At 41.8% G+C, this 26,782-nt stretch overlaps 1 protein-coding gene across 2 annotated transcripts in view; it reads right to left on the bottom strand.

Annotated features, from left to right (window-relative positions):
- LOC121284602 (glutaminase kidney isoform, mitochondrial-like) overlaps window positions 1-26,782 on the bottom strand; it is a 111,032-nt gene that overhangs the window by 5,598 nt on the left and 78,652 nt on the right. The window contains exon 15 of one of the 2 annotated variants that reach the window (XM_041200103.1): window positions 838-899. In XM_041200103.1, the coding sequence (XP_041056037.1) occupies window positions 838-899 (62 nt within the window). Of the gene's footprint in view, window positions 1-837; window positions 900-25,411; window positions 26,725-26,782 lie in introns of those variants that run through there. The other variant, XM_041200104.1, reaches the window with a different exon arrangement.

Below are 26,782 nucleotides of genomic sequence, written 5' to 3'. Positions count from 1 at the left end.
TTAAGAGATAAAAATGACACTGCAGTATGCTAGGAGCTGAAAAGTTGGTATGTGACCTACAATGAACATTTTCTTTTATCAGTTATGAGCCATTTAAAAAACAAATGGATACACAAATAAATCAAAGATTTCAACTAATGGCATTTAACTTGGAAAGAAAACATTGGAGACAACAGGGTTTACAATGCTTTTGGTACATTAATGGTTCATTAGACTCATAGTGTCACAAACACTAGCAAATACCACAATTATCTAAAATGGCATCCAAATTCACAGCTTAAGTTTTCACTCATAATTCATGACCTCAATAGGCAGATAGTACTGCAGTCATTTACAAATAGCATTTATTGTTATAGCAAATGAAACTCAATGTCTGCTCTAAATTCTTTTAATCTACTCAAATCAGTGGACTTAATGCAGTTCTGGTTCTGCCGCTTAGCAGTATCATTTAATGATCCAAAGATTATCATAAAAGATTGGGTTTTATAATAGCTCTTGGGTAATGATAATAATAACTGTCAGCAATTTCTTAAAACCCTTTTCTGCTCTCAACAAATTCCCAGCCGAGAATAGCTATGCACACAGGGAAGGCTGGGCAGGAGTAGAATCCACTAGTTACAGACGGAACATGTGGGCTTTTCATTGTCTGCAGTTTCCTGTCTACCATTGGTAGTGAAAACATCTAGGATCTGGGCCTGTATCAAACAGACAAAAGCATACCAATACCCAGATTATTCTATGAAAATATTTGCATACACAAAAGATCCATGTACCATTTCTACTTGGCTAAACACATGTAGACTCCCTTGTGACAACAAATTCCTTAGAAAATCTTACCTTCTGAGTGCAGACACATCTCCAGTATATGCAGCAAAAAGAAGATTGATTACCGACTTCACCTAAAAACACACAAGAAAAGGCAGATCCTGTTTTTATTCATACGTATAACCAGTTGTGGAAGTAAATATGACAATTAAAAGTTTTGAAGGTTGTGGGGAAAAAGAGTAAGCAAAAATGCCTCACATCAGTTACTGCCACGTATTTTTGAGAGAGTAAGGATAAACGGAACATTTTCAAGTTGGCAGGCTATAACTAGTGGAGTGCCGCAAGGATCACTGCTAGGGCCACAGCTATTTACATTAGCACCTGATCATGCTCAAGTTATAGCCATCTCAGTAATAGCTATTACATCATACCCTTTAAGCTGCATTTGTCCATCTATTTCACTTCTTTTATTTCTTATGCTACTTTGAGGATCTAGATACATGGAAACAGGAATAGAACATTCAGCCCCTCAAGACTGTTCTACCATTCAATGGTATCACCTTCACCTGCAACTTCATTTACTGCTATCAATTCATTTCTCATCCTTTCAAAGTTTATCTTACTTAAGTTTAAAACATTGATTTGTGAATCTCCCCCTCAAATCTAATATCAAACTCAATCATATTATGATCACTATTTGCAAGATGCTTCCTTATCGCCAGATCGTTAAATAATTGTGCTTTGTTACCCAACACTAAACCAATATGCCCTATTCCTATATTGGTTTTAAAACATGCTATAAAAGTTTATCATCTTTACTACTTCAGCTTCTCCCAAACTCTGAAAAATAAAATTTCCCATAATAACTACATTGTTTTTTGGATCTCTATATTTATACATCCCCATTAGACCATTTCTATCAGAGGATCTGTAGGAAATTCTGACAGAATTGCCTTGTATCCAATGCTGATCCTTAATTCTACCCATACTGTTTCTGTTGCCTGCTCAGTCTTGCTAAAATCCCTTCTTTCAACTGTGGTAATTGTGCTTTTATCAATATTGCTACATCCTCTTCTTTCTCAACTTCCTTGTCCTTTTTACAGATCCTACAGCACGGAATATTTAGCATGCATTCATGGTCAAATTGTAGCCATCGGTCAGTAATAGCTATTGCATCATACCCTTTAAGCTGAATTTGCCCATCTAATTCACTTGTTTTCATTTCTTAAGCTACATGGATTTATGTACAGAAATCTCTTATCTGTAACTGTCCCCATACTGCCCACATATTATCTTGGTCTTTTTCCTCATATTTTCTGACTTGGGTGTGGATTTACCCTCCCAAACTCTAAGTTATGACTTATCAGCCATTCTTTTGTCAAATACCATTGTATTATAACAAAATTAATAAACATAAGAAACTAAAACAAATGGGCAGCTTTAATAAAGTCAACCAGTTCAATCAGAACTGAGCTCCAGGATGGAAGCTAAAAGCCTGCTGTGAAACTTGATTTGACAGAGAAGTGGATTAACGTGAAGCAATAAATATGTGGAATACTATCACAATAGTATTGATAGGCATCAAAAGATCATGGATGCTCTGTGACAGCAACAGCTGCAGCTTTGGGTTTAATGAGAAACAATGCTTGCAAAATTAACAGTCGATTTGTGATTATAGCTTTGTGCAGATCAAGCTGATACATAAAAACATAAGAAATAGTAGGATTAGACAAAAGAGCCCCTCAAGCCTGCTCCATCATTCAAAATGATCAATCCTAATCTTCTGCCTCATCTCCACTTTCCTTCTGCTCTCCATATTCCTCCATTCCGAGACACCAAAAATCTTTCTTTTGAATATACTCAACGATGGAGCACTATTAGAGTGAAAGACATTCCTCTTCAACTCAGTCCCAAATGATTGACCCCTTATCCTGAGACTATGTCCCCTAGTTCTAGATTCCCAGTGGAAACAACTTCTACCCTGTCAAGCCCCTTCAGAATTTTGTCTGTATCAGTGAGATTGTTGTCATTGTTTAAACTCCAGAGAGTTTAGGCCCAATTTACTCAGCCTCTCATCATAGGCTAAACCTCTTATCCCAAGATCGTGAACATTCGCTGTACCACTTACGATGTAAATATGTCCTTCCTTAGATCTGGAGACCAAAACTGTGCACAGTACTCCAGTCGTGATCTCACCAAAGCCCTGTGGGAAGATTTATTTGTTCTTGTGCTCCAATCCCCTTGCAATAAAGGTCATCATGCCATTCTTGTCATGTGCTCCACCCTTACATTATGTACATCAAGTATGCTAACCATTGGTTAACCAGTTAAGTTAAAAAAAGTTAAAACAATTCATGAAGAATTAAAAGCAAAAACAGAATTACCTGGAAAAACTCAGCAGGTCTGGCAGCATCAGTGGAGAAGAAAAGAGTTGACGTTTCGAGTCCTCATGACCCTTCAGAAGAACTGGTTGAATCCAAGGAGAGGGGTGAAGTATAAGCTGGTTTAAGGTGGGGGGGGTAGGGTTGGGTGGGGGGAGAGAAGTGGAGGTGGGTGGTGTGGTTGTAGGGACAAGCAAGCAGTGATAGGAGCAGATAATCAAAAGATGTCACAGACAAAAGAACACAGAGGTGTTGAAGGTGGTGATATTATCTAAACAAACATGCTAATTAAGAATGGATGGTAGGACACTCAAGGTATAGCTCTAGTGGGGGTGGGGGGCATAAAAGATTTAACAATAATGGAAATAGGTGGGATAAGAAAAATCTGTATAAATTATTGGAAAAAACAAAAGGAAGGGGGAAGAAACAGAAAGGGGGTGGGGATGGAGGAGGAAGGTCAAGATCTAAAGTTGTTGAATTCAATATTCAGTCCGGAAGGCTGTAAAGCGCCTGGTCGGAAGATGAGGTGCTGTTCCTCCAGTTTGCGTTGGGCTTCACTGGAACAATGCAGCAAGCCAAGGACAGACATGTGGGCAGGGTGGAGTGTTAAAATGGCAAGCGACAGGGAGGTTTGGGTCATTCTTGCGGACAGACCACAGACATTCTGCAAAGCGGTCGCCCAGTTTACGTTTGGTCTCTCCAATGTAGAGGAGACCGCATTGGGAGCAACGAATACAGTAGACTCAGTTGGGGGAAATGCAAGTGAAATGCTGCTTCAATTGAAAGGAGTGTTTGGGCCCTTGGACGTTAAGGAGAGTGGAAGTGAAGGGGCAGGTGTTGCATCTTTTGCATGGGGAGGTGCCATAGGTGGGGGTTGAGGTTGAACACTCCTTTCAAGTGAAGCAGCATTTCACTTGCATTTCCAACTTAGTCTACTGCATTCATTGCTCCCAATGTGGTCTCCTCTACATTGGAGAGACCAAACGTAAACTGGGCAACCGCTTTGCAGAACACCTTCGGTCTGTCCGCAAGAATGACCCAAACCTCCCTGTCGCTTGCCATTTTAACACTCCACCCTGCTCTCTTGCCCACATGTCTGTCCTTGGCTTGCTGCATTGTTCCAGTGAAGCCCAATGCAAACTGGAGGAACAGCACCTCATCTTCCGACCATGCACTTTACAGCCTTCCGGACTGAATATTGAATTCAACAACTTTAGATCTTGACCTCCCTCCTCCATCCTCACCCCCTTTCTGTTTCTTCCCCCTTCCTTTTGTTTTTTCCAATAATTTATATAGATTTTTCTTTTCCCACCTATTTCCATTATTTTTAAATCTTTTATGCCCCCCACCCCCACTAGAGCTATACCGTGAGTGCCCTACCATCCATTCTTAATTAGCACATTCGTTTAGATAATATCACCAACTTCAACGCCTCTGTGTTCTTTTGTCTGTGACATCTTTTGATTATCTGCTCCTATCACTGCTTGCTTGTCCCTGCAACCACCCCCCTCCACTTCTCTCCCCCCACCTTAAACCAGCTTATATTTCACCCCTCTCCTTGGATTCAACCAGTTCTGCTGAAGGGTCATGAGGACTCGAAACATCAACTCTTTTCTTCTCCGCCGATGCTGCCAGACCTGCTGGTAATTTCCAGGTAATTCTGTTTTTGTTTTGGATTTCCAGCATCCGCAGTTTTTTGTTTTTATCTTTTTGATTTTATCATGAAGAATTAGTTTGTCAGACCAGTCAACACCATACAAGCCCACCCTTCAGCTTAAGGGGTTTTATTTTCCTTAACTGGGCATTTTCACAGCAGGAAATTTTAATGTTTTGATGTTTCAATCCTTCAGACCTGGATAGAGAAAACAAAAACTGTATAAAGAAGAAAAAGTCATTTATGTAAAGAAGCTGAACCACTGCAGGATCAGAATGTGGTGGTGTTTCCACCAATTTTATGGTATTGTGTGCATTAACACTAACGACTTAACTCATGAGTATCAAAAAGAAAGTTAGGTAACCTAATATACCTGCAATTGCAAAACAACCATCACATGGAATCCTGTGAAACAATAAGTGAATGCCGCAATGGTATTCTCTGTCTTGGATTCATGACTGATGGTTTGTTCCCTTCCCTACTTTACAATCTGTTGTAAGAGACAGAGTAGTATCCTTTCACTCCTGCTCTAAAGCTCTCTCCATTTTTCTCATATCCAATGACTAACCTTCAAGCTCTGGATGACTCCTGCTATCATTAAGTTTTCTGCCATGCACTGGGCTGCTAAAACAAACCTTAGTATTAAATGAACAAAGAAGCTAATTAGCCTATCAAGTAGATTTATGATGATTAACACTCACTACTAAGATTTAAATATTTTACTCTTCCCATTGCTCTCAATTATCTTTCCTGTATAATTTTAACTACTTTGATTATATTATGAATTCACCTTATTCTATTTATTTTATATATATGGTATACAAATTCTCATGTTTTTCTGAGCTCCTGGCCACTCACTTTGGATGTCAAACCACATTATTTACAATTACGCCCCAGTAAAACCAGCTCCGAAAGCCATTCTGTACGTGCAGACTCAGGAATGAAAACCTTCTGGAAGTACCAAATTGAGACTTGCCACTCGACAGAGTGCAGCTACTACATTTGAGCTATTGTTAAAGCAATAGCACAAACATTAACCAGGCAATCAAACAGCATCAGAAGCCATACATTTACATTTTTATTTGTTCATGGGATGTGGGCATCGCTGGCTAGGCCAGCATTAATTGCTCATCCCTTAAGAGTCAACCACATTGCTGTGGGTCTGGAGTCCAGACCAGGTAGGAACAGCAGATTTTCTTCCCTAAAGAACATTAGTAAAACTAATGGGTTTTTATGACAATTGACAATGATTTCATGGTCATCATCAGACTTTTAATTCCAGATTTTTATTGAATTCAAATTTCACCATCTGCCGTGGTGGGATTTGAACCCAGGTCCCCAGAGCATTACCCTGGGTCTCTAGAATGCTAGTTCAGTGACAATACCACTATTGGGGAGAATGGTTAGGGGGGGCCGGAGGGGGACGTACAATCTTCGGTGGGGGGGGGGGGGGGTGTGCCAAGTGCCCATTTCTTTTAAACTTAAAGAACACAAAAGAACCACACTTACTTAATCACTCCTCCAACAGTTCTCATCTATCCCCCATTGTGATAGATTTCTGCACCACACAAAATTTCTCAGGGGCAGGCCCCGAGCGCCAATGCGTAAAATGATGCACAGTGACATCGGGCAAGCGTCCCGACATCACGGCACACCATCACGATATTTTGGTGCGCGTCCGCCATTAATTAATGGGCCACTTAAGGCACCAATTGATACTGATTTTTTGGGGCCTGTGCGATCCTCAGGTCGACACATGGGCGCAATGGGCAGGCGGGTAGGACACATTTGTATAAACCTCATCCACAGGCAGGATAAGAGGGGTCAGTGGGGTCACGAATGTGCTCAGTCAGATATTTAATTTGGAAAGTTACTGACACTTGCCTGTGAGAGCAGAAATACTTCAAAACTCATACCAGCTTCTGGGACAGGACTCTCAACCTTCAGGTCAGCACTCTACAGTGAAGATCCTTTTTGGGGTCTGCAGGTTTCTGGAGGCCTTCCCTCAGCCTGGGAATGGGAGTTGTGTTCTTCACTGGAGGCACCTCCTCTGAGGAAGGGAGGGCCAGAAGGGGGAGGAGGCCAGGAGTCCACATTCAGCCTCCAAGGGAACCACCTTTGGGAGGAGAGACGCAGACACAAGGGGTGCAGGGCCAACAGGAAGTCCAAGGCAGAAGGGGCCGCAGAAGATGCCACAATCCTGCTGACAGAGTATATAGACATATAGACGGCAAAACAGCTACCTCAATATGTCTGAGGTGCAGTGCCAAAGGAGACTCCGTCTCTCACGGGAGACGGTCAACTCCACCTGTCAGATGATAGGGCCTGAGATTGTCACTGTGTGGGTGGACACCCCATGCCAGTGGATCTGAAGGTCACAGCTGCCCTCAACTTCTCTGCCTCTGGCTCTTCCCAGGGCTCGGTGGGTGATCTTTGTGGTGTCTCCCAATCAGCTGTACACACTTGTGTCAAACAGCTGACAGGCGCTCTATTCAGACGTGCATTGACATTCACCCACTACTGTTGGGATCAGACCAGCCAGCCAGAGGGAACCAGAGACTTCGCAGCGAATGCTGGGTTCCCCCACTTCCAGGGTGCAATAGACTGCACATATGTGGCCATCAAGGTGCCAGCAGGTGAGCCCGGTGCCTACGTCAACAGGAAGGGCTTCCACTCCATGAACGTGCAGATAGTGTGTGATCACAGGATGCTGATTCCAAAAGTTAGTGCAAGGTACCCAGGCAGCTCCCAAGACGCCTACATCCTCAGACATTCCCAGGGCTCTTCAGTGCTCCCAGCCGACTGGATGGATGGCTGCTGGGTGACAAGGGCTATCCACTCAGAAGATGGCTCGTGATGCCTCTACGCCAATCAAGAACAGAAGCTGAGCAGCTCCACAATAGAAGACACGCCTCCACAAGGACTGTAGTGGAGAGAACCATTGGTCTTCTCAAGATGCACTTCCAATGCCTGGACCACTCAGGGGGTGCACTCCAGCACCCCCCCAGATCATCTGTCGGTGATAGTGGTTACATGCTATGCTCTCCACAATCTTGAGCTGGAAAGGGGTGACGCTGTGAATGAAAATGACGTAGACGGAGTGGCTGCGGCTGCACATGATGAGTCCAGCAGCGAGTCCGGGGATGAGCACGCATATTGAAATGCTGAGGGGGTAGATGCTGACCCAGGAATACTCCAGGGAGGCAGGGACACCAGGGAGGCTTTAATCCAATGCACCTTCAGCTAGAGCACCACAGATGGTGCTGCAACAAAGGCCTTTACTGCAGGCTCCATACTCGATACCGAAGTGCTAAATCTGCCTGGGTAGGAACATTAACTAAGGGCCTTGTCAATAAGCTCAATGAGACACAACTCACTCATAACATCATGGGTAACCATTCACCTACAGAGGAAAAGTGGCACTCTCAGCCATGGTCAGTCATATGTCTAAATTTGATGTTATAACAAAATGATCTTAAGGAAACAAAATGACAAAGATGTTAAACACCAGACCAACTAATCATGTCCTCATTGCAGGGCAACACAAAAGCACCAGTGAGAAACCCATGGTGTGCCTAAGGTGCCTTAAATTTACGCTTTTGGGTGCTATGTCTAGGTGCTGTCCCCTCACTGGCACTGGCATCTGAGACAGCCTGCTCACTGTGCTGTCCTGTTGGCCTCAATGATCTTGGTGGCTGTCCTCTGGCCCATGGAACCTGTGCTGGCCCCACCTGAGGGAGCGGTCCCCTGCAGTCCTTCAACTGCTGGTGCCATGGGCACTCTGTCTCTGCCAGCTCCTCCAGTGTTTGCGAAGTGCCCACATACCTGTGTCCCAGGACTGAGGTGCTAGTATGTGCGCTGGTGCCTGCCTGGCAGAGATGGTTTGATGCTGGTGGGTCAGAGACTTCTGGGCCCTCAGGTGTGAGAGGGGGCCCCTGTGCCTCCTCACCCCGCAGCTGCCACACACTCAAAGATGCCCCCCACCACCTTGGCCAAATGCAGCCTACATCACATTTGGCACCATACGTCCAACCTTGCAAAGCAAGGAGGCGCAAACGCATGGAACACAAAGGGCAGCAAGTGGATCAGTGCCCTGCCACCTGGAAGCTCCTCTCCCAGCATGTCAGCACCCTGACTTTGACATGTTTTGCCGTTCCAGCACTGCGCCTAGGTGCAGATCCTCCAGGTTGCCCCCAAAACAGTAATGTGGGTGTCACTTTACCACATGCTGCGGGTGCAGAACCCATCTCATCATCACCCTCTCAGGGTAACCTCGGCACAGGCAATATTTGCTGGCCCACCCAGCGAAGGACACATGCCATTCATTGCGGTAACTGCAGAGTTGGGGGGGGGCGGGGGGTGGCCAAGGGGGAAAGCCTACCTGCTGAGTTAAATGACCAATGCCAACATGGTACTAACCCTTCCAGAGCGCAAATCATTGCGCTCTAGCAGCACTGGGAGGAGGTGTGTCACAGGAGCTCACTTTCTCCGCCACCTCCTCCCAGGCACATTTGGTCATGTAGGGAGGCCGCCTCCTCCCGTCCCCGGGAATGAGGACCTCCCGCTGTGCTACCCCTCCTCGAGGAGGACAGCAAGGCAATCATCTGAGAAGCGAGGGGCACAGTGGCCCCCTGCCCTACCCTCCTGCCTGGCCTGCTTACCAGCAGTGCTCTGGGGAGCCCTTCTGCTGGCCATGTTTGACAGCCTTTGCAAGGCTGCAGGAGCACTTTTAAACAGGCCAGGTTGCCATTGGACCCGGTGTTCATAGCAGTCCCAACGCCGCCTGCCCACTCCCGCCGTCCTTGGGAGCAGTGTTTCACACTGGGCAGGCCTTAATTGGCTCACCCCCACAAAATGGGGACATGGACCCGATCGCGCCTGCCCGACAGGCAGAAAATTCTGCCCCTGACATTTGGCAAATAACATCCCTCAAGTTGGCAATGCTGCTCGAGTTAGTTTGACCTGAACCATATGGAGCATGGAAATAATTCACCCATCCCTTCCTACTTGTTTCAAGTACTATTCTTCGATGTCTGTTACCCCTTTGTGAACTATGTCCACAAACCAATACTTGTCCTTCACAGTAGCAAGCCACTGCATTCCCCAAGACAACTGCTATTGCTTTAATGCTCAGCTTGCAACATGTCTCAATCTATACCAGTCACAATTACCTTTGATTAATATAACACTTTTCCACTTTATTGTAATAATAAGGTTGTTCATGCTACAGAGTTGACATCAGTCACATAGACTCTTAAAATTACAGTACAAAGCTAGCAAATGGATATATATTTAATGAGAATGTTCAAGAAAAAGGTGAATATTTACTCACATTCAAACGGAAAAACTGCTGGTTTATAGCAATAGTTTAAACTTAGGATGCTGCTTTACAGAACAATTCTGAGACAATAATGTCAAGAATCCATTAGATGTATTTGAGGGTTTAAGTGTTTTAAACAAACGTGTATAGGTAGTAATAGTTTCTAAAATTTATCTATGCTCACAGAATCACCTGTTATTGCTGCACAATGGACCCCATAATCATAAGCAGCTCAATGGGCTAGTTTTTGTCTCACTTAACGCAAAACTGTCATTAACGGTTAGTTAATGAGTTCACTTCTTAGACACTTAAACATATTGATGCAAATATGTCAAACATTTCGTGTTTGCTTAACAAAAATGCCTGGATGAAAAACAACTTGCTTCCAACTGACAGGTCCCCATTACAAAGCAGATGCCTGACTCAACACATGCATCTTTTTTTCCCAATTACAAGCGTGAAGAAAAACCTAAACTGAGCTATAACAAGAATGCTCCATTAAAAGAAGTTATTTTATATTTAAATTTGACTAGCCAACAGGAGCCTGAATATTGCACAGATGAATGCTCAGTTAGCGTATATTAGACTCAAGAACATAAGCAAGTCTCTTGAACGATGGAGTTCCATTACCAGATTGCTTCAGCAGGCAGGGCCTAAGAGCAGCAATAAATTTATTACAAAACATGCACTGAAATACATAATGTCATTCTCAGTACCAGCATGGTACTGGACAAGGAGTGGGGGTGAGGGTGAGCCAACTGGACAAAAAGGTTGGAAAAATTGGCCACCCAAGATCACCTGACTTCTTTTTTGGATTAGAACCACTCCCATCTCAAGGGGGAACCAGAGAACATTTCAGACTGATGTGATAAAAGTTGATGCCCTTCCCTGAAACCAAAGGGATATTATCTGATTTGAATGGGTCATTCTAAAACAAAAACACTGACTGTCTCAAACCATTAACCCACAACCCAGGATATGGAATCAACACAAACACTACATCTTATTTGGAAAAGGCCTTGAACTTGTGATAAACTACATGGAGACAGCCATGTTTTCTTTGTCTGTTTAAAACACCAGCTGGAAGCTGTGTGCAAGCAGTTCTACCAAAGCCATCAGGAGCATCAGTTCAGATAGTCTGTGAACCAGACTCAAACAAGCTGAGTCAACAGGCAGCCAGAATACGTAACCTGTTTCAGTTTAATGTTCACTTGAGAACCAACCTCCTAGCTATTCAACTGCAAGAAACCTCACAACCTGCTGTGAATCCTTTGCTTTACAAAACTCTCACTTTAAATCATCGAATCCATTCAAAAGACTGCAGACCTGCTATGTGGGGAAACCAGAGGTCGTGAATCAGAGACTGAGATAACTATGATCTGAAAAAGTGCATGGCCTTTATACATGTCCAATCCTTTTGTGTGCGCGTGTGTGGGGGTGTGGGGGGGTGAGTAAGGCATTTCATTTAATTTGGGGTAAGCATGCGAGAATAAATAAGCATTATTTTTAATTATTTTTAAACTCTCAAAACCTGGCTGTTGGAATGTATGATCCAATTAAATAATTCAAGGTAAGAAAATGCACACACCTTTCTGTACAAAACATACTCAGTACGGCAGGAAGAGAATACAAAATCCGTCCACGATAATAACAACAGCTTGGCTCAGTTGGTGGAAAGTCTGCCTTGGTTTAAGCCCATTCCTGGTCATAAATATATAAGCAAGGCTGACATTTCATTGGTGGAGATGCCATATTTCAATGCCATGCTAAATCAAAGCCATGCCTGCCTGTTAAAGTGGACATGAAAGGATCCTTTGGAACTATTCAAAAATGCCTCAGTGCCCTGACCAATAACACCCCCACCACCCCCCCCCATCAACATCAAAATTAGATTAATTGGTCGTTCATCTGGTTTATGGAATTTGAGCTATACACAGTTAAGCACAATCAATAGTCAGTTGGAAAGGTGTTATTCTCCCTAATCGCTCAATGGGCAAAAAGCCATAGAAGCATAGAAAAGTTACGGTGCAGAAAGAAGCAATTCAGTCCATTGCGCCTACCAAAAAGAGAAAAAAGAAACCAGCTGCTCATTTTAATCCCACTTTCCAGCACCTGGTCCGTGGCCTTGCAGGTTACAGCAATTTAGATGCAGATCCAGATATCTTTTAAATGAGTTAAGCATTTCAGCCTCAACCACCAACCTAGGCAGTGAATTCCAGATGCCCACCACCCTCTGGGTGAAAAGGCTTTTCCTCATGTCCCCTCTAATCCTTCTACCAGTCACCTTAAATCTATGCCCCCTGTTAATTGACCCTTCAGCTAAGGGAAACAAGCATTTCCTGTCTACCCCATTAAGGCCCTTCCAAGCCTGGCACTGAGCCATACATAGAGAGGGAGTCCTTGATTTTTGTCCCTGTACCATGCCAAGTTAGCTACAGACAACGTTTAGGTACTACAATTCAGCCCAGCATTACTGAGATTTGCATTGACAAGGTGGAGGAAAATAGAGAAAGGGAAACAAGATTCTCACTCATGCTGGAAGTGGAAAGCGAGACAAATTCTGGCTCAGTGAAGAATGAATTGCTGAGTCATACAAATTGAAAAAGGCCTGGGTAAAGTAGTGTAAGTGCGGCAGCGTTTGTGCAGCCCAAGTATCAAAAGCACATCTTCACAGAATCTTTTGCAGTGCAAGAGGTGGCCATTTAGCCCATCAGGTCTGTACCGGCTCTCTGAAAGAGCATTCTACCTAGTCACACTCCCCCACCTTATGCCTGTAACCTTGCACATTCTCTCCTTTCAGACAGCAATCCAATTCCCTTTCGAATAGCTTGATCGAACCTGCCTCCATCACCCTCTCAGGAAGTTCATTCCAGGCTCCAACCACCCCCTGGGTGAAAATTTTTTCCTCACATCCTTTTGCCAATTACTTGGAATCTGTGCCCTCTAATTCTTGTTGCTTTTGAATGGGAGCAGTTTCTCACCATTTACCCTGTCCTCTCAGGATCTTGAATACCTCTATCAAGTCTCCTCTCAGCCTTCTTTTTTCTCCCAAGGAAAACAGTCCCAAACTTTCCAATTTATCCTCACAACTACAGTTTTTATATCTGGAATCATTCTTTGAATCTCCTCTGCAGTCTCTCCAATGCCCTCATATCCCTCAAGTATGGCACCCAGAACTGGATGCAGTACTCCAGGTGATGCCAATGATTGTCTTATACAAGTTCAACATGACCTCTGTACTCTTGTACTCAATGAGTACTTGTACTGAATAAAGCTACTCACCTGGAAATAGAGATCTAAAACACCAATCATATCACTTCCTTCTGGAAAACACATTGACAGACCAGGGGAACACTTGGAAGACCTGCCAATCTCCAACTGCAATTTCAGCAGGAACCACAGAGAAATGGCCCAAATTAAAAAGGAGAAACTCTGAAGAAATTGTACCCTATTATGTTTAACGGGTTTATACTTTATCAACCACAGTATTTAGTTTTTCAAAATTGTTTCCACAACCGGGGCATTAAACACAGTGCAAAAATTGGGAACTTAAAGCCAAATGAAGTACAATTATATTTTAGGTATCAATTACTGACTCAATACTTGGATGTTTGTAGAATAATTGAAGTTTGCAGCGTGGAAGGAAGCTATTTGGACCAGTGTCCACACCTGCCAACAAGTAGCCACCCAGCCTAAATCCACTTTCCAACTCTTGGCCCGTAGCCTTAGAGATTATAGTGCTTAAAGAATGTTGAGTTTCAGCCTCCACCATTCTTTCAGACACTGACCTCTAGATCCCCACCATGCAGTGAAAAACTTTCCCCTCAAATCCCCTCTAAATCTCCAACCTCTTACCCTAAAGCTATTCCCCTAGTATAAGGCCTTCAACTAGAGCATTCTTAACCATTCTATCTCATTTTTATACATTTAAGTTTAGGTCACTCCTCAATGCCCTGTTCCAAAGAAAACAAGTCCAGCCTATACAATCTTTCCCCATAACTAAAATCCTCCAGTCCAGACAACAACTTCTTGAATCTTCTCTCTACACTTTCTAGTGCACATTCGTTTCTCTCTCAAATTACTTTTTTGGAATGTCTAAATATTTTTTATTGCGTATTATGAATACTCAACAGCCATCTGTGCCTAGGGAGCAGCAAGGTATGCCACCAAGCTGGATGTGAAACATGTACAGTATCACTCATTCAGGACCTCCAAGCACTCCCCTCATCAGGAAATGAAGTCAGGATGAACAACAGTTGTGCCACCTGGGAGGAGGTAACATTGGCACCAATTCCCTCATCCTCAGGACTAGAGAACAATGTCTCACAGGAACAAGTTTCACATACTAAGTAGGGCGGGTATAGTGACACGACTGCACTTCTCCCCCTTTTCTTCCTTGAGCACTGGAATGGCATCACCTGGAAGTTCCCCTCAAAACCACTCACCATCCTGGCTTAAAAATATATCACTGTTCCTTCATTGTCATTGGGTCAAAATCCTGGAGATCCCTCCTTAACTGCATTGTGGGTGTACCTACACCACAGCTGTTCAAGAAGGCAGCTATGATACAGCTGATGGTAAATGCTGAGCTGTTCAAATCCCAGAAGGAAACTTGAAACAAGTCACAACCAATTTTCAATTTGTATAAATTTCGAGACACGTGCTTCAAATTCAGTAGTAATAGGACCAAGTCTTATAGGTTTTTATAAAATTTGATTAAACATTAAGATAAATGATTTTAAATACATACATAGATTTACAAACTACTCCTATGATAGCTTCTAAATCCCCATCTCAATCTAACTCCCAGTTATTCTTTCGTTAAGGCAACAGCAAGACACATAGGTTTTATAAGGCCCAAGCAAAGAAACATGATACCTTGAACAAGTGGCTTTCCAAGTGAGTTTTCTTAACTTCAGTCCTTTGAATACAGCAGCTTGAGGTATAGATGTTGAAGGCTTTTTCACACACTTGTAAGATCTTCAAAATGCCTTCCCTTACAAAACAATCTGCTCTTCTTCATACATATCTTGCTTTTAAAGTGCAAATACCCATTGTTTCACTATGTCTTTGGACTTTATCTCCCTGATAATAAAACCCTCTCATAGCACTAAGTTTTACCAGTTCCAGTTTTGGGAAAATAAAGAGTTTTGAAACTTCACCTGGCTAGGTGACACATTTCACCCCTCCTTTGAAAACAATCTAGTCTAGTTTATTTCAAAATGCACATGTTCCCTTGACACCTTTGTTTCTAAACTTCTCCATGTTTATCTAGTTAACATTTCAAACCTAACCTCTCTTCTTAGATCAAAGCACCCAGACGACCTGCCTCTAATTTAATTAAATCTCCCACACACCTCACTATTACTCTATTTTACAATAAATACCAATAACATTATGAGAATTATTATATCTCCTTGACACAGCTCACCATCACCCTCTCAAGAGCAATTAGGAACGGGCAATAAATATTGGCCTAGCCAGCGAAGCCCACATCCCTTGAATGAATAAAAAAAAATGTTGTCCAATAGGATTTTGACTGTCAAACCTGTGGCAATCAGATCACCATATTCGCCAATGATACAAAACATTTGCAATATTAATAAAACAAATGCATCATGGTTAAAAAAGTAGCCTCGAGGTTTTAAACTGTCAGCAATCAAGACCAATGTGCTCTCTGCCAAAGTCAGGTGAACCGCTAAGAGGGTTTTACAATCCAACTATTCCACAAAGCAAACCTGCTGTATGCACACTCAAAAGATGATGACATTTTGACAACTAAAAGTGTTCAATTTCTGACAGTGTGCTCCAGTTTATTTCAAAAACACAAATCTCTTAAAGATTTAACTTTCAGAATTGAGATGTTTGAGACTCGGTGATGGAAAAGAATTAACAAATCTCTTTGCATTGGCTTCTGCACTCTGACTCCTGCTTCAATTACACTCTATAGCCTGCCCTCTCTGAACATTTGGCTCATTGTCTTTCCTCTTACACCAAAAACAACCTATTTCATTCAATCCTCATTTCAACATATCTATTAGCATGAAGGCTGAATATATTTGGATGTTGTTGCACCACCCCAGCTTGCCAAAATTGCATATTTTCACCCCTCATTGGCAGCTATGCAGTACTGACCATTACTCAACTGTTAAGCAAAAATTGCCATTTACCAGCTAAACAAAATCAAGTTCTTCAGTTAGCATCCCATGTTACCGGATTCAATTTTGAGAGCAATCAAACCACTGTCCTTCGAAAGTTTGGCCCCATTTTCACAGCACAAAGCAGTCCTGCAGATCTAAATGTATCATTTATCAGCATCCAAAGAAAAAAGGGGCAGATATGGTAACAAACAGTGGACTATTTTTCTTGTTTCATTAAGCAAGAAGCCTTTCAGCGTTGAGGTTGCTAGAAATCTGACAACTGAACTCTATTTTGGAAAAAAAGTGGCAGGCTGACCAACATGTGACTCTGTCTAACAGCAATATGTACTAGTATACTCTTCATCCACTTAAAGTAACTCTTTCAAAACTAATACTTCACAACATTCACTAATTAAGGGCACCTAAAACTTCCCATCCTGCACTACAGCCACACAAATTCCAAACACACAGCTACCTTGCACAACCCCAAAATCCATTCCTCCACTTTAATGCCTTCATTTCACTCCTATATTTGTTACTTCTCCCCTTGCCATTTACCATACGCTAACTGCCAGTCTTACTCGTAATTACCTGTATCCTTGTAACTGAAACTGGCATGCATAACTGGCCAAAGGCAGGCCATCAGAATAGGCTTCCATACAATTAAACCACTCACCCACTTCAAGAACAAAGTTAGAGAATCATGAGACCTTCAGTTCTAGTCATGGGCGATGTAGAGGATGGTAGCATCTTGCCAGCTCCAGGTCAGTGACCGAGCACCTGTACTATTACACTGTAAAGCACCAGGCAGGCTTCCTTCTTAAGGGAAATGTTGTGATGCTCATCCATTTTTGCCTTATATTTCCCTCTCCGCTCCTGTGGATATGCCAGAAGAATGTGTGGTTGTGTGTGTGTGTGTGTGTGTGTGGGGGTGGGGGGGGGGGAAGGTGGCGGCAGCACAGGGAAATGTAGCAGGCAATGCAACCTGCAGACAGCAATGGGTTCCATGTCAAGAGCCAGCTGCCCTAGGACAAGGTCCATCTCAGTCCCATGAATATACCGTGCAGCTTGAGGAGCCAACTACTTCTTGAAATCCTGTAGCTTAGGTGGCACCAAGACTATAGGTGCCCATTGGAAATGCAATACCTCCTCCTGACATTGGCTGGGCAGCAAGAGACTCGTGGGAGGGTTCCAAAAATATTTCATTGGCCCAGCCTTCTCAGTCAGAAGGAAGCACAGGTCTGTTGGTAGAAAGGAAGTAAAATCGAACAATGTTTCTTACCTTCAGAAGGTTTCAATTAAAAGGAATCTAGAACTCCTCACTTCTGGATTCTGACACCTCATTTTAAAAGGTATAATTTACCTTAGAGGCATCAGTTCAGGAAAGGCCCACCCACAGTGGCACTAGCTCTTTGAGGGGCATATATGAGGGGTCAGGTCACTAGCAGGCAAATAGTATATTTGTTCCAGAATCAAGGAAACTCAGGTATACCTTAAAAAGGCACAAATACCAAACCAGCTTCCCTGCAATTACCCTCCCTGGAAAATTGCCAGTGTCATTTAAGTACTGAAAACTGTGGAAATTTGCTCAATTTCCCATTTAGTAATGTAAATATTAGTAATATTTACTTCTCCAGTTATATGGTCTGTATATAATTATAGGTAAATGTGTATGATCCAAGCTGGCTCAACGTGAATACACTAGCTGCAAATTTCAGAAATATACAAGATAATCTTTAGTTCTTACTTGGGTCAGAAGGTTGAGTTCAAATCCCACTTCAGACTTAAAGGATACATTGCTATGACAGCAGATCACAGCCCAAATTACTTACGGACATATTAACCTTTTAAAAGACGAAGTGTTTTTTTAAAGACATACAAGCAAAAGCTGATGAAAATTTAAAGTAACCACTTGCTGTAAAATTCCTATGCGGATTACAGTTGACTGACTAATCCAGAGACAGCGGTATGTCACACCTAAAAAGATGTCAAGGCCTACTTAACAGAGGTACTCAAAAGGGAGAGAAGCAATGCAAAAGGCTGAACTCTAACATCCTGTAGTTGCTGAGACAATGGAAACCAATAACCAATTCAACAGAAACCATCTCCTGTCGAGGTACATCTCAGAATGTGGAAACGATCAGAGTTGAAAGAAAGCAGATTCTGGGCGAAAGGACATGTTTTTCCCTTCCAGGAGTACACAAGAAAAGGGGTTAAAAAGCCAGCTGCGAACTTGATCTACGTGTGCTAGTTCTGGTGTGATGTGAAGGTCACAGCTGAAGAACATCAACTAGGCGTCCCTGCAGCTTGCTGGTTAAAAAAAAGTCTCTTTCTGTTGCTGGAGGCAAAGTCGCAAGTCAGCAAAGCCACAGTCAAAAAGGAAACAGGACAACTCCTTCAGCTAACTTGCAGAACCAAGTGTCTCCAAACCAACTGCTCAACTGCCAAAGTCAGCACTTGCAGAATTACCCAACTTCACGGGCACAACGTTTCACCATCTACTCCTGATGGACAAGCCAAAGATCGATTCATGCTTTTTAAAAACTTTTATTTTTGGACTCAACTTCTCATTTCTAATCGGTGTGTGTGTGTTGCATTTTTATTACTTTTCTCAGGTTTTTAGCAACTAATAAACTTACTCTTTCTTTGACTTAAACAAGTTTGGTTAAATCGGTTCCTTCTAACACATAAATACATTTGGACCAGGAAAAGGTATCCATGAGGGATGGGATCAATTTTAAAATTAACTTTTTTGCAACCAAGGGGTTTGAATAAAGAAGGTGAGCCAGTTCATCCCTCCTCACCTGGGATCATAACAATTTGGGGGACCTTGCCCGGGGACCAGTCATAACAACATGTAGGCCCGTACTTCCATACGGTACTGAAGGAGTGCTGCATTATCAAAAGTGCTCTCTAAGATACATTAAACCAAATTAAATCATTTGCCTGTTATAAAGTTATAACACTTCTTTCAAAGGGCACAAAGTTCTCTTGGTGTTCTAAGCAACATTCATCCATCAACCAACACTACCAAAACAAACATGCGATAATCTATTTCATTGGTGGTCCTTGGGACTCTGCTGTGTGCAAATTATCTGCCAAGTTTGTCTAGTTAACCATGAATAAACTTCAGAAGTAATTAATTGGCTCAAGTGCTTTGAAGTGTTCTGATTATACAGAGGAGCTATATAAATGCAAGTTTTTAGAAAAATAGCTTCCGTACTTTACCATAATCCCAGGGAATTTCTTAATCAGAATTTAAAAAATTAAAAGGGCAAAATTTCTGCACTGAAGACAATGATAGTCAGTTCTTCAAGTTTTTACACCTGTGTCACACAGTATCAGTACTCCAAAGTTTAGCATTGTATGAATACAGATTAGAGGCATGTTATCCTGCACAATTGCCCACAATTTTACAAGAGTATTGTTCCCTTCCTCACAGCAGTTTGGATTCTTCCAGTTCTCACATCCACCATAGTGACTTATCTTTCAAAGCAAATAGCAATTTTCAAGTAATGGCCAGTTTGCACTGGGTTGAGAATAATTAAAAACACTGCCTCAATTAAATTTCACTCAAATGTAAGAATTTTGCACTGCGAGGTTGGCAATATTAAATTGCTCAGACAGCTGAGTCCCATATTTACCAGCCCTTTATTTTAAATAAAACAGGTACTATTCTGAAGTGTGACCATACCTAGTTGTGACAAATGGTGTGGAGCAAACATAGGATCAGGCACTTCTCTGTAAGGTACTCCTCCCTAATGAAACCAATAGGACTTTATCATCCTCAATTACAATCATCTTGCCGCATAATCAAGCATCCGTACATGTTGAAATTCCACTAATGGTTGTATCTACTTTTATTTATTAATGCCACATGCTAATGTCAGGGTGCTATTCAGCAATTTTGACTCTAGGTAGGGGCTGTATTTTCATGTCCTCCAGGAGTCAAGAATTACCAAAACTTTTTTTCCCTCAACGCAAATTTAAATTTCTCATAAAAATGGGCCTATGCAATCTTCCCATAGTCGGGAAGAGGTTCAGGTTACAACCTTGCACGCATATCCTCTGACGTCGGTATCACCATCAACAGCCCTAGGAGAAATGTGTTATTTGAGAGTCCCAGGATGGGCAGGTTTTGAAGTTTTCTGAAAACCCACCTTGTTTGAGCACTCAGGAACCTTGGGGGAAGCCTGAAGGTTCAGAAACATTTTGACAGCTGAGTGTGAAATATGTTGACAACTTCAGATGACATTATTAAATGCCGGATTACAAGTTAGATGTGTTTTTGCTGCAGTGATTGATCATAGGGCTTTGTTCTGAAAAGGTAAATTGACCACAATGATCAACATTAATGCATCTGAACACTTGCAAAGAGTGCTTTTTGGGAAAAGAACTATTATGCATTTGAAACTGACAGTGCTTGGGAACTCCAGTGCCATGACAACTTGAAGTGATTTAACATCCACAATAGCTTAAATTTGAAAAGAATTGGTCTGCAGCTTTGACTTCGAGAATAAAAAAACACCTCCTGCGCCTGGACTTGATTGATTGGATATCTAATGTAGCTAAGGAAAAATGATCACTTGAGGGCGTTTAACTTTTTTTTTCCATTGAGTCTGAAATTTTTCCCCCCCAGGATGAATGGATGTGTTTTTGGGTGACAGCTCTTTTAGATTGTTAGAGGTGCATCTTTCTCATGTCCATTTCAAAGACCATTGCTATTACATGGCTTCAGAGGATTGTACATAGTGGATACTGGGTAAGTGGCTATGGAGATGGGCATGGAGAACAGGAGGAGGTAGGGGTGGAAACAGGTGAGAGCATGAGGGATGGTGCATGGGAGTTGGTGAGGTGTGAGGGTAGAGAGCACAAGAACGATGTTGGAGAGCTGGGCTGATGCCCCATCGAACCAAAGCTGATCTTCTAACCAATCCACCTCAGCACCTGCACTCTTCTGACCCCAACGTGTCAGGAAATCCATACCCTGCCCGTTCACATCTCCAACAGATGAAAACATGGGGGGTACAGGCAGAGGTGACAGGCTCGGGTTTCCAAAGTTAGGAAATGACCTGACTCATATTTTCTCGAACCCAACACGAAAATCCAGCTCTAGGAACCCTTTACTGCCCCATTTCTTTCATTCTACCCAGTGGCAGAGCCCTTGGCCGTCACAGTTCCACACTAGTATTGTCCTTGTCCTTGCTACTTTCCCATCTCTCCTCCTACAAAAGCTTCCATATATCAATATCACTGACCATATTATTTGTCAACTCCATCCCAACTCATCTATCAAGCAATGTCTATTTTCATCTCAGATGTGCCTGGAGGTGTTTTGCTATATTAAAAAGAATATAAATGCAAGCGATTCCAGTGATACCTCTTTTATCTAGAATTCACAACTTCAGTTATTTTGATAGCAAAAATATATACACCATAACATGTGGGATGTAACAGTTTTATTAAATACAAAAGATGCAAAATAGTTACAGAAATAAACAAATGTAAACTAAATGTTGGTCACTGCTGAGAAATATAAAATACATGCAATAAAACAGAAAAAATGCAAACAAGGTACTGGAAACGCAACTTATAAAAAACAAGAACATTAAAACCCAAACACTATTTACAAATTTAGCATTTAAAATTTTACATCCTACAGTAAATTCATCTATTCTGCAACTACACTTTTTTCCCTTGGATATAACAAGATGATCCACTGATCAAGAAATGTATTAAATAAATCTTTAAAGCAGCCTGTTTATATTGGCTAATCAGGTATTAGAATGATAATAAATATCACCCCGTCAGCTCTTCAGCGCAATGGCAGCAGCTCAAGTTGATGTTACAAATGTATTAGGAAATACTTGGGTTGTTCTGGAATTTTAAAAGTGCACACTTCCAGGTAACAAGAAAGACTAATGGAACAAACATCGAACGTTATACTGCAAGTTTACACCATCAACATTGATATCAAAATTGATCATGACCCCAATGTTTTGAAGGGACTTGAATAGGGTTTAAGTTGGAATGAAATGGTAATTAACTTGTAGCGTAATTGGGGCTTTAGCCCTTTATTACAGAAAAGGCATAATTGTGTACATATGGATTTATTGTATTACACAAATCTCATATTGAAAAAAATTGACCAATTACCTACTTAAATCAGGTTCATCTAATACCTTTAAGGAACGTAGCCTTCTAGTGGCATAGTATTTGCTAGGGAACACAAGTGCATTCTGATTTTGGTGGGCTATGTAATACGCTAATTTCCTCCTTTTTCTCCCAATGGATTGAGATAATACTGATTTTCTATGCCAACCAATGAGCTTTGGTTTCCAAATGTGTACCCAGATACATGCTGAAAAGTGAGGGTTTTAATTTATAAGCATTTGGTCAGAACATGAAAGGTGGTTATACAGGCTTTGGTATACTAAAATTGTCAACATTAAATATTGCTATTTATGCCAATCGCTTTAACTCTGGTTGTAACCTGAACTGTAACCATCTGGTAGCAAATATTTTAAATCTCCCTAATCCAGTTTCTTGTTAAAAAACAAATCAAGCAATTGTTAATTTTCTACCCTGGCTATAATGGAGCACAATGCTCAGTGATTACATTCATAAGTCTTTTTATTTGGTTTTCATTAACAGAGAATGAAAAAACATACAATTTTTGATTTTGAAATTAAAGGCAGTACGGCTAATTGAGGCATAATCCATAAAGTGACAATGTTGCCCATTAACACTGCTTTGTCAAAACTACCTCACTCTTGATCCAAGTACTGACCAAAATGCACAGTATTAATGAATTTTTCATCTGGTAAATGACCCAAAATTGACTTAGCTCTACACTGAACAAATACCAAATTTTACTTAAAAATTTTGTAGAAGACAACTTTCCATTTGAGACTGGGTGAATCTACTAAAATATAATTCAAATCAGCCAAAGAGAAACAGAAACTAGGAGCATTGGAGCAGGAGGAAACCATTCAATCACTCAAGCCTGTTTCACCATTTTAATGGAGCATAGTTGATCTATGCTTCAGCTCCATCCACTTCAACCCAGTTTAAAGCATTAGTAGCAGCTCATTGAAGACAGGCAGCTTGGCTGGAATGCTGGCAATGAAAATCTTCTATTTATAAAACAGCTCACATCATGCTAATGTTTAGAAGCTTAACATCAGAATCAACAAAATGTGTGACTTCAGGGAACAAGTATATCATTCTGGGCTTATTCTACACTCAGTGCTGTTATGTGAATACAGTCACTGAAATATTAACTATCACAGCCATCAACTATAAGTTTTTCTGGAAATATATCAATTTCCTGCTTTCTTTGAATGCATACATTGGCTGAGTATATTAAAGCTGTCCACACATCTGGTAATATATATCCAATGCAAACAACAATGTCTGCAAAATAAAATACATCTAATTTACTTTGTGTTATAAGCCAGCCGCAGAAGTTAAAACTTAAGTTAAAACTTAAAGCAAGACAAGCTACCTTGGGACAGGCATTAGTATAAATTCTTTTTACAGTAAATGCTCCTCGATAGGTCTAATATCGTACAAAGTAACAAAATACATTGTTTGCATCAAACACTATTCATTATTTCAACTGTCAATTCTTACTTTCATCTTAGTGATTTGTCATTTATAGCTTATAAATGAACTCCAGGCTTCAATATTAAGCTAGGCCTATTTTTAATATTATCACATTCCTTCATGTCCAACATATCTCCCACACAGTACAATAGTACAGCTTACCATAGAATAGGTTTACCAATGTAAGCTTTTTCATTGTATGTACTAGAATTCAGTCTTATCTGTGTAGCAGCAGGAACTCGAAGCAACTATGATAGAATGCCCTGTCCGAGTCAATGCAATTTGCCTTCTCTTGAACTCCACCCAGCCCCTTTATCCTATTTGCTCAGTCAGAGAATGCTGCTCATTCCAGGATTCAAACTTATTTCAGTCTTTTCATTTGATTCCCGAAGATTAGGACTGCCACAAATCCTAAGTGATACCCTCTTTTCCACTGCTTGACAGCACCAGCCACTGGCAACATCCACCATTTAGATAGGTGAGGAAAGGAGGGGCAACTGAAGGAAACAACTCCACCTAAAAACTCCAAAAGCAAAGAGACTCTTCAGGAAGGAAAGACAATTGTGTATGCTCCCCTTAGGTATCTTTGCATTTCCTTTTCAACACCACACATCATCTCTGTCAGATTGCAGGCCCATGTTCCAACAGGTCAATGGTTAACATCAACACCTTTCATGAACCCAGCATCTTTCACATAGGAAAACATCCCAAGGTGCAGCACAATCAGACAAGAGATGGGCACCTGAATCCTTGGTCGAAGATGTAGGTTTTAAGGAGGGTCTCAAAAGGATAGCAAGAGCAACAGTGAAGAATCTGCAATATGGTTTCAAGTCAGGATTCTGTGTGGTAGGGAGGGGAACTTACAGGTGGTAGTGTTCTCATGCATCTTCTAGGTGGTAGAGCTTATGGGCTTAGAAGGTGCTGTTGAAGGAGCTTTGGTGAGTTGCTGCAGTGCACCTTGGAGATGGTACACAGCTGCCACTGTGCACCGGTAGTGAGGGAGTGAATTTTTGAAGTGGTGGATAGGGGTCAATCAAGCAGGGTGCTTTATCCTGGATGGTATCAAGCTTTTTGATGGTTTCATACAGGCAGGTAGAGAAATCAGGCAAGTGGAGAGTGTTCCTAAGACCCCTAACTTGTGTCTTGTAGATGGTGGACAGGGTGTGGGGAGCCAGGAGGTGAGCTACTCACCACAGAAATCTCAACCTTGAATCTGCTCTTGTAGCCACAGTATTTATGTGGCTGGTTTAGTTCAGTGTCTGGTCAATTGTAGCTCACAGGATACTGGTGGGGGATTGAGTGATTATAAAATTGTTGAACATCAAGTGGTGATGGTGAGATTCTTTCTTGCTGGAGATGGCCATTATCTGGCACTTGTTTGGCGTGAATGTTACCCGTCACTTATCAGCCCAAGCCTGAATGTTGCTCAGGTCTTTCCGCATGCAGGCATGGACTGCTTCAGCATCTGAGGTTGCTAATGGTGCTGAACACTGCAATCATCAGCAAATATCCCCACTTCTAACCTTATGATGGAGGAAAGATCACTGATGTAGCAGCTAAAGATGGTTGGGCTGAGAACACTACCCTGAGGGACTCCTGCAGCAATCTCCAGGGGCTGAGATGATTGGCCTCCAGCAACCACAAACATCTTTCTTTGTGCTAGGTAGGACTCCAATGGTGAGTTTTCCTCTAATTCAAATCAACTTCAGTTTTGATAGGGCTCCTTGATGCCACACTTGATCAAACACTGCCTTGACATTAAGGGCAGTTACAATCATATAACTTCTTGAGTTCAGCTCTTATTGTGCGCCCCCCCGCCATAGTAGGACCAAGAATAGAGTTTGGAGCCAAACAGCCCTGGAGGAATCCACCTGAGCACTGGTGAGCAGGTTATTGTAGAGTAAATGCCGCTTGATAGTGTTGTCGATGACGCCTTCCATCACTCTGCTGATGAGCGAGAGTAGACTGATAACAGTAATTAACCAAATTGAATTTGTCCTGCTTTTTGTGGACAGGATACACCTGGGTAATTTTCCACAATATTAGGTAGATGCCAGTATTGTAACTGGACTGGAACAGCGTAACAAGGGGCAGGGCCACTTTTGGGGCACAAGTCTTCAGTACTACACCCAGGATGTTGTCAAAGCCCATAGCCTTTTCTGCATTGTGTGTTCAGCCACTTCTCGAATTGGCTGAATACTGATATCTGTGTTGTTGGGGATCTTCAAAACAAGCTAGTGGAAGGGTGATGGTGTGAAAGACCCAGGTTGCTGTAAGCACATGTACAACCAGATGTCATGCCTTCAGATGATGTCATCGAATGGCACAGGTAAATGAGAAATAGATGGTGACCTAAAATGGATCCTTGTGGAGCTCCAGAGGTAATGTTGCAGAGGTGCAACAGGAAGACATTATAGGAGCTTCTCTGGCCGCAACTGAATGGTTAGAGTAGTCGTACTCACTGAGAATGGTGTGTTACAGCATTAAAGAAAGAACCTTCACACAAGATACTGCTAGGGATTGATGCATTAACAATGATCATGGTTGTTGGAGCAACTATTACATTATATTAAGCAAGCAAAAGAGGCAAATTAAAGACAGTTCAAAGTGCTAACATGAAAAAAGTTTGTGTACAAACAAACATTTCAAAGTAGTTTCAGAACTAATGATGAAGATCAGCGAGATCATGAATCAAGTCCAACTGCTTTTGTTTCTTATACCAAAACTTTACATTCTATACACTATGGTAGTGGAAGAGTCTTCCTCATTTGGTTCAGGTGGTACTTTTTTCCACAGAGTCCCATTAAGTGCAAGCTCTTTCTGTAGATTTTCATAATCCATTGATCCGTAGGAAGGCTGGTATTTTAAGCAACATGAATAATTAGATTCTTGATTTTAAGACTTTTGGTGATTG

The sequence above is a fragment of the Carcharodon carcharias genome, chromosome 12 (genome assembly GCF_017639515.1).
Source record: "Carcharodon carcharias isolate sCarCar2 chromosome 12, sCarCar2.pri, whole genome shotgun sequence".
NCBI classification, from domain to species: Eukaryota; Metazoa; Chordata; class Chondrichthyes; order Lamniformes; family Lamnidae; genus Carcharodon; species Carcharodon carcharias.
This window is presented reverse-complemented; position numbering and strand designations above follow the sequence as displayed.